The 16,196-nt window shown below is 45.2% G+C and overlaps 1 protein-coding gene across 5 annotated transcripts in view; it reads left to right on the top strand.

The window, feature by feature from the left end:
* Positions 1–16,196, top strand: part of AIFM3 (AIF family member 3) — a 479,089-nt gene that overhangs the window by 440,041 nt on the left and 22,852 nt on the right. For 3 of the 5 annotated variants that reach the window (XM_069619126.1, XM_069619124.1, XM_069619123.1), the window contains one exon: positions 1,349–1,453. In XM_069619126.1, coding sequence (XP_069475227.1) covers positions 1,349–1,453 — 105 coding nt within the window. Of the gene's footprint in view, positions 1–1,348; positions 1,458–16,196 lie in introns of those variants that run through there. The other 2 variants (XM_069619127.1, XM_069619125.1) reach the window with 1 other exon arrangement.

Below are 16,196 nucleotides of genomic sequence, written 5' to 3'. Positions count from 1 at the left end.
CACAACAAATGTTTTTTCGGTTCCCTTTCAAAACATTGTTAGTGTTCAGCTATTTTTCTTTGCTGATGAGGCTCTGAGTAATGAAAGAAATGCTTAATACCGGAGTCAGTGTGTTGTAATAGAAAGAAGAATTTGACTTGTGGTAGTTTGGAAGAATGGTATTTTGTTTAGCGCATGTCCTGGTTGCTGCAAATGAACATACTTCCCACTGAAGAGCATCATCTCTGACACCGCCTGCTTCGGAGCCAGAAGATGCAAACAGGTTCAGCAACTCCTACAGTACATGGTAAAGGTATCTGGTGTTGCCGGTCAGCCTAAACCATTCCAGATTTTGCAGATTGACTCATGAAAGTGGTGAGAAGTTTTCTCTTTGCTCTTTCCTTTAGGGTTGTGGGTTCTGTCTTTGGACAATGTCCTCCTTTGTCTTACTCTGGTGTTGGGTGTGGGTTGGTGTAAAATGTTCACATGCAACGTAAGATGTTTAAGACGTCAACATTGACAAAGTACGCCAAATGAAGCTGTCGGCCCCACCTTCCCTTTTGTTGATTCTAATAACAAATATAAATCGAGGGGCCTAGAATTTGGAATCCACACTCAAAAGGTTAGTGTGAACGGCATCTTTGATTGCATCTTTACCAGTTTACGTTGCCCCATTCCCCTCTGGATCCTGAACTTTACACCCCATTGGCCGTCCCTTTGCATCGGCTACACATGATTGGATGGGCCCTGCCTGAGGATTGTTCCCCCATTCTGATGTGACAATGGGTGATCATAATACCCTTCTGAGGCTAGAGTAAATTCTTCTTCACACACTGAGCATTCCGTGCCCCGCTTCCCCCAGCGGCTCAACCTTACGTCACCAATTTCCTCCATGAGCGAGTGGGGGAACCATGGTGGAGGACACCCCTCTGCTATTTCTAATGCGCACACAAATGTTAACAAATCTGGAAGTAAAATTGCCTTTTGCATAACCCTCACAACAATGTCGGCATTTCCTAAAGCGTACGCACTCCGAAAAAACAACCAAGTAACCCGTTCCACAATTCTTTCTGTGGATGTGTACAAACCTGGACATAGTACAAACACTAACATTTTTTGAGGCGCATTTGAACCGCATCTCCCTTTCTTCTCATCGTCCACATCTCACCAAGGGATTTTGATAGGTGCTCTCCGCAGCATCCAGAATTAGTCAACATTGGCCTCCTTTGGTGCTCTACGTTTTGCATGTGGTGTTGGGAGAGCCGGCCTCACTGTAATATGGCGACTAACTGGTACAGTGGTGCGATAACATTGCCTTCGGATGATCTGATGCCTAAAACTGTGTTCATCTCCTTGACCTTTGTTTCAGGAATGAAGAGGTGATCGCTGTGGCAAGCATCAACTATGACCCCATCGTTTCAAAGGTGGCTGAAGTCATGGCCTCTGGGAAGCCAATCCGCAAACGGGATGTTGAGTAAGTAGGTGCTGCGTGTCGTTGTGCAGGTGATGCATGGGGGGGGGGGATGTGTACAACGCTGAAAGGTCAGGCAGGCTAGTTGGTTTTTTCCAGGCCGGAATTGCCCGTATCCGAAATATTTCCTAGCGACTGCATTACATGCTGCATTGTACAACGGCATTGAAATACAGTCAGCTATTTACATGTGTCCTACTTCTTTGCCTAATTCTGTCCAGATGTCTATCTCTCTTCACACCGTTTAAGCACAAGGTAAGTAAGAGTGGCGAGCAGGCTCAGTCCCACACAGCCACCGGACTTGCTCCCTTGTGAGGTGGTCATACTCTGCCATATAGACGTACTTGAATCTCTTTTGGGGGGCGAGTATGTCTGCTAGATGAGCCAAAGTGGGAAAGAGCAGAGGTTGGGGAAGGGATCTTAAATCTCTGATATAGAGTACACTGCAACTTAGGGATATTCAGCTGTGAGCAGACCGCTGTGGGATGACTAGTTCAGGATGGCTTGGGAAGTGAAAAAGAGGTATTTAGGAGATGTGCGCAAAATCTGCGTAAGAGAGGTCCCCACCCTCATTGATAGGGTGTCATCTTTATCACAAATGTAGCCGCTTTTCCCCTACCGAAGTATACATTTGGCTCAGAGGTTGTGATGAGAGTTTTCACTGGGGCCTGTAAATATTTTGTGCTTAGTTGCTTGAGAGAATGAGCTCAACTGGGGAGCCCCAACCATCCAAGCGGGTTTGGGGGGGTCTCTTCCCCCAAAAATCTTTTTTTAAACAATGGATTAAAATATTGTATGTTACAGCACACTTTTGTCGGTTCTGTAGGTTAACTCATAACAATTTCAATATCAATTTCAATAGATGCAAGGTCACTGACAGTACATAGGGGCATTTCCCAATGCATTTTCATGATGCCTTCGGCCATAATATATTGCAGCAATTTCACTGTTAAGCACTTCATGGAACCTCAGTGCACAATACTTGCTAGTATTTTTTTCTACCGGAAAAATAAATTTTACTGATGGCTGTGCCAATATATTCCATTGTTGGCACTGTAAGAACACACTTTTGTTGACTGTGTCCAATAATGCCATAGTTCCCACTGTAATGACAAACTCATGTTGGCTGTACCCAATAATACCACAAACGCCACAGTAAGGAGACATTTTTGCAATGGCTGTGCTAATATATTCCAGGATTGCCAGTGGAAGAATACTCATGAGCAATGTAACCAATAATGCCAGTGTTGCCTCTGTAAGAAGTGACCATCATGCTGGCTATGTAAACTGTCAGTTTAGGCAGCCATTGTCCTGTAACACGTTGTTTTGCAGCCAGTGCACAAAATATATCAGGATTGTCATTAAAAGACATTTCTGGCAACTTGCTCACTCTACTTTCCCAAATCCTTTCCCCACTCGGCATGCACACACAACCCCTTGCATATACATACACATGCATAAACAAAGTTCAATCAGCCCACCTCAAGACATGGCGCTGCCAGTTCTCTGGGTCAGGATATCCACATACTCTGCATGCGGGCAGGAAGATGGAAGCGGTGTCAATCAGTCCCTCTCCCGAGTTCTGCTTCATGTGTGAGCACTGGGTATGGAAATACTGCCCCCCGTGATGCCCACAATCTTGGTTATGAACAGAATAGTTCACCTTACGGAAATGTGCATGCTGTATCCCAGACAGCACACCCAATTGGCCATCCAAGCATGTGGCTGCAAAACGCCCCCAGCCTTGCATAGACCACTAGACATACGCAGGCTGGGGCATTCCAAGACATTGGGCCTCATTACAAGGTTGGAGGTAGCCATGGTGCACGGGCCTCCAAACCCATGTCTGAGTCCGGGTAGTCAGAATGGGGATTGAGCGGGTCATTCCAACCTTGGAGGACCCGGTAAGTCCCCATTCTGAAAACCATTCCCCATTCCCATTCGAGCCCCCATAGGGCTCAATGGGAATGGGGAAGGAGCTAATAACGGGCCTGAAAATAGCGGGCCCGGTATTAGCTCCCTGGTCCCTGAGTTATCCTCCCAAGACTGTGATAAATTCCCTTAGGGGCTCTGAATGGCATCTGATATACAAAGGGAGCAAAGCTTGAGCTGTCTATGAGGTCACTTGAAATTCGAGGGCAAATACACACCGTAGTTGAAAGCTGTTATGTCGTGCATCTTCCCCTGCATCACTTTTCCACCCACTTCCCGGTCACCATGGACCAGGCTTGTCTGCAGGTGTTTAGTTATGTCATCTTGCATTTCGATGGCGCCTCCTGCCCTAGGTTATGGCCTCGAAGCGCTTAATGAGGGAACTATATGCAGCATAACAGAAACAGGTTCCCCCTTCACCTTCAGCTGCAGAAACTCAAAAAGGAGAAGATATAAATATCTGGCCGAGAAAATGCTACATTCCCCTGCTATGAATTCACAGCAGCTGATTCTGAATCTTTCATAAGCACCTGCTATGATGTCACCGCAGGAGGATATAGCATTTAGAAAGTGAAGAAGTTGCCAATGTGCAGCTCTCTACGAACACGACAGACAGTGGACTATACAGAAGCCTCTACACCGCACGCATGTAGGATGCAGTAGCCGAGGAAGGCAGTTTCTGGTCTTTATGGCAGAGCTTCTCTTGTTTTATTTACTACCTAACACAGTTTGACAGTGTTGTGATCCCACTCTCTCCGTTCACAGCATTGAAAAGCAGACTGAGTTATTAGCCCCCAGGAGGTGACGTCAAAGACTCTGGGCCTCATTAGGACCCAGGCGGTAAGGGGTTTACGGCGGCGTAAACAGCGCCGACCCTTACCGCCTGATTCCGAGGTCCCTTAGCGCCATGGAGGTTTTAACACCTGCTTTTAGCAGGTGTTAAAATCCATGGCGCTAAGGGACCTTGTTGTTAATTACGCCACCGTAATTTACGGTGGCGTAATTAACGCCTTCCCCACTCCCATTATGCCCTATGGGGCAAAAATGTGAATGGGGAAGGGTAAATGGGTTAATGGGGACTTACCGCCCCACTCACCTCGGAATGGGGCGGTAAGTCCGCCGACCACCATGGCGTAAACGTAGTTTACGCCATGGTGGTAAAGGTACGACCCAGGCGGTAACTTACCGCCTGGGTCGTAATGAGGCCCTCTGTCAACGTTTTAGAAGTCTTGGAGCATGCGCCTTATCTCGTAATATGGACCTGTAGTCCTCTGATGGGCTTGGCGCCCCTCCCGTCAGTGCACAGCCTCTCTCTGCTAGTACCTACCTCCAACACCCCGGATCCCCTCTCTGCACTGTCTCCCTGCACCACCTGTTCCTGTACCTCTGCATCCCCGCTCCTCCCCACCCCTTCCTGACCACCTGACACTTTCCTCCTCCCAACCACTTGGCTGCCAACCAGCCTTGTCTCACTTCACAAAGAGTAGTTCACTATCTGTGTTTCCTCGGCGGCCATCTTATTCTGAAGTTGTTTTTTTTTTTATATAAATTGAGACGCAGCAGCACACTCTTTCTCAATTTAAAAAGAAATATTGCCTCACTGGACCAGATGACAAGGTGATGCTAGGTATAAGCACCTTACAGGCTGACTTTCCAGCAGACTGTAGTTCTCATTAAACACCTTTGCTTCACTCAAGCTTTTAATTCGGTTTACCGGGCTACTATCCCCCCAAGAAAGCATGTGGCTGATGGTTTTTGCTATAAAAAATGATCAAGTGGGCTAGTTTGACCAGACATCCCCAATACAGCCTTCTACTGCTTTTCAGCCTATGATTTCAGTGTCCTTGCTTTTTTTTGAGCACTTTTCCTTCAATGAACCGATTGGAAGAATGGCAGAAACCTGTCCAACTAAACTAGACACTTGCTTGTCACACTGGTAGAGGAAAGCTTTGCAAACAGCAGCAACCTGCCCAGCACCGAATGCCTCTTAACTAAGTCTGCTTTCAAGCAAGGAAGTTAATGCCAGTCTTTGCAGCCTGTCCCCATCCTTTCTTTTACCAAGTATGTATCAAAGACACCTTGGGGCAAATGCAGTGTTGTATGGGCAGGACTTAACTAGGCTATGATTTCTCAAGCAAGTGATAATGACACTCCCCAATCAGCCGAAGAAATGGATTGCAGTAGCGTTAGCGAACGCAAGGACGATACACACAAGACCAGTGATGGCCTTAGTGGTGGCAGCCGCCGGTTGGTTTAAGAAAACATTTTATTTTATCTACAATTTTTGTTTTTAACTCCCCTCTCTGGAGCCTGAGCAAGGACTTAATCACTGGAGTAGGGCGCTCATGCTAGCCGAAGAAACGGACTGCAGTAGCGTTAGCTCCCCTCTGCGGCTCCTGAGCAGGACTTAATTACTGGACTAGGGTGTTCATGCTTACGCATGAGCGCCTTATTCTAATCAAAATCACTGCGCCCCCGCGTCAGAGCAGGGAGTTAATCATCTCAATAGGGTGCTGATGATTGTTATTAAATGCCCCCCGCCGCCACAGGCGCCTTTAACAACAATTGGGTGCCTGCCGCACCTTCTCCCACTACGCCAGCTCGTGGGAGCCCTTCATAGGCTTCCCCGAGCTGGCATGGCGGGGGGCTAATGGCGTCTTGGGGGGCTAATGGCACCCCGGGCAATCGCCCGGCCTTCCCTGATTTAAGGCCAACCCTGCATGAGACAATGGAAGAAGTTTAAGGTCTCAGAATACAAGCAGTGGGAAAAGCTCTTGTTACAGATTTCTGGACCAGAAACATTTCCATCGAAAGGTTCTCTGTTTGAAAGCAGAGGAGTGATCCTGGGGGTTGCATTTATATCGCGCGTCTGAATGCAGAGGTTCTTGAAGATGTAAAAGGCTGGTGGGGGAAATGTTGTAATGCTAGGATGAGAATGCTTGTTGCAAGTTATTTAATAGGGAAAATCCAATATCAATGAAATAATTTCAAAAAGCGCTATTACATGTGTTCCTTCAAAGCAGTACCATCTTCACTAGTTGTCAAAAAATAAGAACTGATGGGGATTGAAGCCAGGACCCCCCCTGCATCCCCCCCCGACGCACCCGTTTCCTCCATAGAAGTGCCCATCCTGGCCTGCTCTGCACCAGAGCCACTAAACAGGCGGGAAAACGGGAAGAGAGCCGCTTTGGGGTTCTTGGGTTTTAGATTGTGAATGTGTGGCATACATTATTGTTGTGAACCGAAGTGTCCAGCTGATGCCTGCTGGAGGGCATACATGCGGAAATGTAATGTAAAGTGGGATTATATATTATTGGCGCCCGTCTGCCGATAACGTTGGCCTAGCTGCGCATGACTCTGTAATAAAGACCGGTGCGCTGTGTTAGTCAGATAGTGAGAAGGCAGACGCAGAAGCCTTTGGTGTTGATGGATGTGAGTAGGAGGTACCTGTCACTTGTGTGTTGAAATGAATATCTCTATGTTGTTTGTGGTTGGTACTGACTGGGCAGGCGAGCCATATGGGCATCCGACAGATTGTGAAGTGCAAATCCTAACAGCTTGGTTGTTGATAGAAGACGGATAGTGTCTGAATCTGTTAAGTGCACTAGACCTAGGAGGCCGCCTGAAGTAGTGAAATAGGACAGAAAGGGTTTTTTTAAATCAACAAAAACAGCAAAATAAATAATTCTTTATTTTTCTATTGGAGGGTCTCCCCTCAAGGCCCCTTTTTCCCCATGAGTTTAAGCCCGTCCCAAACCCCTCCCCACCCATTTTATCCCCTTACCCACCCTCCATGTATATTTTTAAAAAGAATTGGTGTTTTGTTTAGCTGTTTTCAATTCGTTGAAAAGGCCCTCTCTGAAATTGTTGTCGCTGAAATCACTGCATACCAAGAGTCAGGGGTGGTATAAGGTCAGTCACACCTCAGCCATTTCTTTCCCTGAGACAATTGATTGTTGGTAGTGCAACACCCTCAAAACTCATGCGCCAACCACATGCACTCAGGATTTAGGGCCTCATTGCAAGGTGGGCATATTTATTTGCGTCAGTACCCCCCCACCCCAGAGGTAATTACCCCTATCGCCAAAGGTATCCCTGGAAATCTGCCCAATTACGTTTTATAATTCTTTTCATTTCCCATCATTTTGAGGGTGGAATGTATAGTGGTCAGTAGTGGTTCATAAGACTACTTTACATTTTCTTAATGCACAAAAAGATACATTATGACTCTTTTATGGATTACATGCGTAAGGTGGTAAGAAGGAGGGCATCAGGGATGCTCACTTTTTAACGCCCTTCCACTGTACCTATTGAAAACGTTGTTTGCCCCTGTATTGAACATAATAACCTACTCCATATATTAGGTGGAATTTGAAATTGGACGATTTTACCACTTTGTAATGCAGTGGCATTTTTACTGGTAGTGGGTTTCCCTGGCAATACCGACAGAGGGAAATATCGCCTGTAATGAAGAGAAGCCTAAAATAGGCATTATTTAGCAAACTCTGCTTATATTCGCGTTACCTCCAAACTGGTGATGAGGCCATAAACCTTTTGACGAATTGTGTTTGCCAGGCTACTTTCTTCCCGGACACTTATCACAGTTGAATCTATCAACCAAGCCATATGACAATGGGCCTCATTACACGGTAGGCGGTAAACCATAGCGCTATTAGCGCCATGGTTCATGCCGGTAATTTACCGGTACCGCCTTGGAGGAAAGGGGAATTACCGCCCTATTCCAAGGTTGGGAAGGCGGTAATTCCTCCTTCCTCCATTGCCCTTCCCCATTCCCATTTTTGCCCCATAGGGCATAATGGGAATGGGGAAGGCGCTAATTACGGTACCGCAAATTGCGGTACTGTAATTAGCACCCCGGTCCCTTTGCAGGTTTGTTTTTTAACGCCTGCTAAAAGCAGGCGTTAATGTACCAACCCACAAAGGGACCTCGTAGTAAGGCGGTAAGGGTTTACCGGTACCGGTAAAATACCGGTACCGGTAAACCCTTACCGCCTACCGTGTAATGAGGCCCAATGTCTATTTGTGTTTTATGAAGCAAAGACCTAGCTCGGGAGCAACCGTGCTGTCCCTGCATTGGTTACATTTAAAAGACAAACCACGAACGGTGGTAATTCGGGGACAGTGGTCCTAAGTCACATATGGGCAGTCCACTAAAAAGCAGGGTTTAATGTCCCTTTCTGAAGTGCAGGCGCATTGTAGCGGTCCTTATCATGACCGGGATCGTATTCCAGTACGCTAGGGCAGAGAGCGGAAGGCAATGAGTTCCTTCTACTCAAGAGTCTACCTCCCAAATCAATGTGTAAGCACTTATCCCAATTGTCACAAAGTGCATCACAAGAGACCAGTTGATTCTGCAGACATGCAGTACCGGGACACAGGCAGAGATGTCTCTATGAGAGGGTAAAAGGGGCACTTTCCCCGGGCTCCCACCTTGGAGGGTTTCCCCACTAGGCTGCCTAATCTAAAGAAGTCAGTTACCTTTGTTTACAAAACTTAAATAGCACACGCCAAGATATTTTATGGCATGCTGCTGAGGTTCTGAACCTTTTGCCTGCCTTTTGTTGACAAGCACATTCTGCTCTGGTCATTTCCTCCTCTAATGCTTTCTGTGTTCACTGTCCTACACATAGTTTGTGTGTTCACTGGGCACAACTGCAGCATTCTCACCTTTCTATGGGAATTATATGGATCATGTGCATTAGCCAAAGTTGAAATGCATACTGACAAATGCCGCGCTGGTTCAGACGATAGCTTGGTGTGTTAAGCACTAATTACAGAGATCTGTGTTCATTTCCAAGATTATAATACTAAATTCCAGCAAGGCCAACTCAGCCTTTCCTATGTTTGAAGTTGATAAATCTGTATGTAAGTGCACGTTGTTTTGTAGCGCAACAGGTGCTATTATCAGCAATGTACCTGTACCAGGTAGTGGTTGCTATAAAAAATTAATATAGCTTCAGGATGAAGAAGGTCTAGAAATTGGTTTCTTCAGATGGAGGCTTGTCAAACCTAGACAGCCACTTCCAATGAAGACTATAAAGTGTTAGTCCGAGAGGTGATTAGTTATGCAAATTCAAGACTGTGGAACCAAAGCGTTCTTGCTTCGATCCTGGCTTTGCCAGCAGATTATACAATAATCCTGGACAAAATATCTGATTTCACTGACATTACTGCACTGTCATCTTTGAAAAGGTTGGCTTCTCACATGCTATGGGTATATTTTAGCCCCTTCAGTAACTGATCCGACTTTTTATTTAGGCCATTTCAGTGGAAGGGGTTCTAGTTTCAGTGGAAGGGGTTCTAGACAGAAGAGAGGAGATCAGATATTACAGGCCTCTGGCAAGCATATTTAAAGGTCTACACATTTGGCACAAAAAACGGTTGCCTTTTTTGTACAACTGAAAGGTTTTTTGTGCATGTTTGTAAATAACGATTTCACAAGCCTATGCTTTGGCCCAATTGAAAGCTTTAAAATACAAAATAGAAACCCAGATGTAATCTTTTAGGATCACATCAATTAGTATGTTGGTACTTACCTCCCTTGACGATGGAGACAATGAGGTTAGAATCATTCCCATGTTGCATAATATACTTCTATTGCATTTTGTTTTCAACATTGTCATGTTGGTTATGTGATTTGTCAACTTTCCAAGTCAGATACATAAAATGGGGTTATTTTAGGTCATGGTACGTACCAGAAAAGCAAGTGGTAAAGTGTAGCAATTGCAGAGTGGGCGCAAATCCCAGCTTCACCTTTTAACCAATGTGTAATCCTGGGCATCTCTTTTAATATTGCATTACCAATCTGTCAACATTGCCGGTCCCTAAACCATTCACAATTGACGCTCTTCAGAGTGATTTTGTTCTCAAGGTATGAATTTCAGAACCGCTTTACTCATGGTTTCACTGGCTATAGTGTTGCTTCCTCTATAATAATAGCGAGCATTGACATATTGCACAGCACAGCGACTTGTACCTTCCTGGTAGCTTCTAACCTTCATCCGCTATGTATGCTATGGTAGTTGTATCTTTCTCCTTGCTTCCAACTGGTCGCCTGTATCCATGCTCGAGCATTTTTGCATTCTGTGAGGGAGCCAATCTGAGTCGTCTGTCTCTTCTGGATTATGTACACCGTATACATATCATCTGTGTCCTGAATGTATACTATGACTGGTGTACCGTCCTCGTGGTTACTAATGATGAAGAGTGTCCTGTACATATGCTAGAACACAAGTAGCCTTGTCGTGGACTGCTGATGTTGGCCTTGAAATGCGACTTATTTATTATTCTTGTAGCAGCAAGAATGAAGAGGGTAATGGGACTGAAAGGGAGTACCATTGGCTATTTTAATCGCTGTGTGGCAACATGTCAAGCTATGTGTTGTGATCACGATGAAGGGGGCACAACCTGATATTCTGGAGCCCTTAATTGCTTTGGTTCGAGGGAGCGGGGAGGGCCCAAAGTTGTGCATGCCCTGTGCCCTAACATTGCTTTAGATGGCCCTGGACCTAGGAGCATGTCTCTGTAAAATAAGACACTTCATCAGAAGGGGGTTAAGCAAAGGCACACAGTTATGGAGCACTCTTGGGCAGCGCATGAAGGAGATTATATCTGGTTAGGTCCATATGGTGAGTCTTACCACCACTGTGAAGGCTTTGACATGAAATGGCCCAAGCGACTAAGATGGCCATGTGCAACCTCACGGGGAGGCAGCCCCAGCTTCATGCACATGCCCAATCAGAAGAACAGCCCAGCAACAGCTGTGTCCAGTTGGGTCTACAAATGAGTGGAAGAATGTTGCACTCTAAATGCGGGTGATATTAGTATGGTAAAGAGGGAGACTGTTTAAAAGAAGACATGGTTACAGCACTGAAATCACAGCAGGACCCCCTATTTTGTGACCTAAGTTCAAGAGAAAAGAATGAGGATGTTGGAGAACTTGGGAGGGGATTCACCAATTCCCTCATTCCTGATACGAATGGTCACTAACACATTTAATTTCGGGATCATGGCATTGGAGTGGGCTGTACCATATCATATCAGCCCACCATGCCTTGGTAATATCCGAAGCGGAGCAAGGGCATTATCGATCGGCCATTACTAGACAATATGTCCGTGCCTGAGGACATTATCACGATTAGCATCCACCGCGGGTGTAGAAAAGGCATAGAAATCTATTAGAAACTAATTGAAGCAGACACTGCATTTGGGTTTACGTGCCACCTATTCTGTGCAGTGGCGTGTGGTGCCAGCTGTGAGTTGAGATGGAAGGGGTAATGGCGCCAGCCCCGACCAGCAAAGAGGTGAGGCAGAGCGGTTGTGCCATGAGAAGGCGGGGAGTAAAGAGTGAGGCTAAGGAGAGGGACACAAAGAAAGGAGACAGTGAGTAGGGAGGCAGACAAATAGTGCTGGAATCCAGTGCTGAAAAAATGTGGGAAACAGGAGCTTGCCCCTATAAATAATGCCCGCGTTCCCAACATCCTTACTGGACAATCAGGAATTCTGGGGTGCTAATGAGAATTATGGCAAAGTGCAAAAACCAAATATTAAATCTATACTGAATATGCAGGTATGGCCCATAGGTTGTCAGTGTACACAACATCATTGTACACAGTTCAAGGATTGTGCAAGGAAAGCAGAGGTTTGAAAATGTCAGCGCAGGGGGCTTTTCATGATGAATCTCACCTCAAAATTATTGCATTTATCACATTTTCCCCTTGATTACCGCACAAGGAAGTTACCATATGAATGTGTCTTTGGCAGGTGGTAGAACTAATTTTATGTGAACTCCCCCTTTTCATAATTAAGGCCAGTGTGGCATATTCTATGCATATTACAATTGGCAGCTGATTTAGAAAGCTACACCTGCAGGACATATTGCGTACATTGGCTCGTCTGAGTCTTTTTTTCCTGATACCTTTGGCACAACACATAGTTACCTGTATAAATATCAATGACAAACATTGTTAAAGGGACATTATGGTTGCAAGTAAAACCGAAAAACCTCAGAAATTTGCCAGTTATGGTAACCTAAGCAACCATAGCACGCGCCACCACTTTGCACTGCTAAAACTAACACCCAGGACATCAAAGACAACGTTCTTACCAGTGCATGCTATTTTCCTACAAGTTACTAATATCATACTTACCCCAATATAGTAACATTTTTGTCCAATTTACAAAGTTTCACCTTAAAACTCTGCCATTTCCCACCATCTAGCATCATTTTTTTACACTTCAGAACAATTTTTGCAACTTCTTCCACTGTTTTTGCATCTATCGATGTCCGCGAACATCTGACGTCATCGCAGACCTTCCTGACAGTGCCACGTGACCATGCGCTCACGTGCGGCATGCTGATGTGTCAGAGAACACGTCTGCAGTTCACGATCGGGTCTGTGCTTCGAGGACAGTTCAGAACTGCATTTTCTATTGATCTAGGAACTTTCAAGCTCAAAATGTACCCTTGCAAAGCTCCTACACCTATTCTTACTCGTTATCCATTAACAATCTAGTACAAAGCACATAATAATATTAGCAAAACTGCTATTTATCTGAGAAATTATAACAGCTATTGCCATCCATCCTCCACAGGAGCCACCAGCACCACCAGCTGGAGGACCTACACAACATAGCAGTACTTCTAAAGACAATGAAGAGGACCAAGAAGATGAGGTAGAGGAAGTGCCTACCTCTAGCACCTAGAGAGAATCATGGGTGGGGCAGTCCTTTACCACTGTTGGAAATGTACCAAAGGCTAAAGCTACCAAAGTGAAAGATGTAATCAGTAGCGGACTACCTGGACAGTACTCCTACGGCACCACCGCCATGCGCTGCCACACCAAATCCAAACACTGCAATGCTCTCAGAAAGGTTGTACCTTTCTTAGCAAGTAGTAGGTTGGCTTCCTCCACATCATCTTCCTGAACCAATACTGTAACCACACAGCCTACTTCTGTGGGGCACAAAATCCCACCAGCTACCCTGCAAACAATAAAAGAGGCTGTTGATCAATATCTTTCGAAGACAGACAACAGTCCTCTGCATATACTGCAACACATCACTCTGCAGGGGGAAGCAATTTTGAAGTGCTTTTGAAGCTATAATCAAGGAACATGAGAAACTCTGCCCCCTACCTTAGAAGTAACACAGGTGCAACATTCCCCTGTCCACCTGCCCCTCCATATTAGTGCTTGGTGCCTCTTCCCTCATTTCCCTCCCCACCTTATGTTCTATCCTCTCCTGCAAAAACAAAAGACATACAAAAACAAAAGAAAGGTTCCTTTAGGAACCACCTTTCACAGTTAAAAAATAGAACTAAAAAAAAAAGAAAATTTATAGACTCCATCTACTTTGCATTTCTCAGTAAAGTACATAGACTCAACAAGATGTGTTATGCTAATCGGAATAATGTGGCGTTCATCCCCCGTTCCAGGGAGTGGACAGGGGATAACAGCCCGGCAGCCCTTGTTATCGGCCCAAGCGAAGCGAGGGCGGATAACGAGGGCTCCGGACCATTATCCCCCAGTCCAGCCCCTGCAATGGGAGCCATTAGCACTAAGGCGGGAACCCTTAGGTTTTGTCCGGGTCATGACCGTATGCCATGACCAAGACAATCTGGACACTGACCATGGCCACAGGCTATACCTCAGTCACCAAAGGTATAACACTACTTTTTGAACCTACATTATATCACTTGTCAAAAAATAAAACACAGGCACAATTGCAAAACCATGCTGTAAGGCCCTTGCCAATGCTCCTTACACGAGTTTGCTGGAAATCTGCCCATGTTTTATTTTTTCAAAAGTGTCAAAATGTATGTACATAAAATAGTCATATAACTTAGCCACCACTTGACAAAATCCATTCAGACTTTACACAAACATTCACGGTTGGGTCTATAATCTTTCGGAAAACTTTTGTCCACATTCATCAAACGGCAATGTTAAACCCCCCCTCTAATTTAGCCTCCTCTTGACAAAATCCCACCAAACTTTACAAATACATGTATATCTAGATCTAAAATCTTTTTGCAAACTTCTGTGTGGATTCGTCAAATGGCACCACATTTATAAGCCTTTACAATATTCAAAACAGTTTCACAGTTTTATAAACCATTCGGAATCATGTCTGGAATAAAATTCCAAAATGTCATGCAGTTTCATTGAGTGGCGCCAAAGAGTTAAGCCATCCAAAAACTGCTTTTCACCAACCCAGTAATGCCGAAATAGGCATAGATGGCTCCGAACATCTCAAGTGTTTGCGAATATCACAGGGCTGTCCCCGAACATCCGCACTGTTTGCAGACTTTGGGGGTGAAAAACACCTGTTTTTTTGGCTTCTTACGGCCATATCCCATCATCATCTCCCCCCGTCCCCAGAGATTGTTTGATGAGTTTGACAAGTGCAATGTTGTGTTTTTAACAGGTTTTTACTGCGATACACCAAATCTACAAAAGCACGCTTTTGGGACCAAGCCGCCGCTCCTGCCGCATTCTGGGTGGAAATCCGTCCAGTGGTTTGGGCTGTAGACGTGAGCAAAAACGTTTTTCCATTGCGTCTTTGCCCCCCAAATTCCCTCTTGATGAAACCTCACCAAACTTGTCAAAACATTTCAGAGAGGGCAATATTCTTTTTTTGCAAAGTTTAGTAAGGATTCGTCCAGGGGGAGCAAAGTTATAAGCCGCCCAAAAAGTGCTCTTCCTATGAGTTACGCAACTTGACCATAACTACAGGGCTGCTACCGCAGGCCCTGTAATGTGAGGAGCCGCAGGATTTGAACCATGAATTTGCACAATGGATTCTTTTTCTCAAAACATTAGGTTTATTTGCCGTTTACTTGCTAACACATTGCACTGCATCATGATAATTGCATTCATGCATTACTTACTACCACGACTGAGAATCTCAGTCAATATCCAACACACAGCTTGACCCTGTACACATTTCCTCCATTGGACTGATATGGCTCATGCACTGTCCAGTGCTGCATGCATGACCCGCCTCACATACAAGTGCATCGAGCTTCCATTCCCTAGCATTAGATTCACTGTTTGGTCAATCTGTTCAGCACACACTTCACCAATTTCTAGCACACGGTAGTGTACTGTAAAGGGGATCTACGTTAAAATAACGAGGCTCAAAATGGCGAATTTGTTTTTATCGAATTTCAAAAAAGAAAATGTTTGCACTTGTTTTTGAATGCAGGGGGAGAACCCTGCAGCCCCCGCCCCCCATGTCCCAGCCTTTTTTATATTCCCTTATCCAACCCCCCCCAACCATCTATTTATGGCAAAAAAACTGTCAAAATATAAACAAATTCAGTCAACAAATTCGGCATTTTCAGCCTCGTTATTATGGAATTCGTTTTTTCTAGGCAATACCTTGCCAAGCCACCAAATAGCGCAATATATTGGTGCGCACAAGCGAATACAGCTCGGCAGACATCAAAGAAGCTGGGGTTGTTGTGCACAATAAAACGTACGTTTTTCCTGTTAGACACCCATTAGGATTGAGTCACTTGAGACGTCTAATCCTTCCCTAAGTATAATGGGCCATGAAATGCTCAAATCCTGTGTGTTTCTGCTTCTACTCATCTATTCAAGATGGAGGCTGAAGAGTGTGCCTTTCCTCGGCTCTGGGGCCTTTACCTCAGTGGGCATGGGCAAGCAGGGCTTCTCTTGTTCACATGGTCCATCTTACTCAGCATGTTGCTCTATCATAGCAGACTCTTTCAATGAAGGGAGCTTTCTGAGCAGAAATACACTGTGGCTGCAAAACCGACTTTAACACC

This window comes from Ambystoma mexicanum, chromosome 10, assembly GCF_040938575.1.
Source record: "Ambystoma mexicanum isolate Mex_15411 chromosome 10, UKY_AmexF1_1, whole genome shotgun sequence".
Lineage (NCBI taxonomy): Eukaryota > Metazoa > Chordata > Amphibia > Caudata > Ambystomatidae > Ambystoma > Ambystoma mexicanum.
Note: the sequence above shows the minus strand (reverse complement) of the source record. Positions and strands in the feature narration are given on the sequence as shown.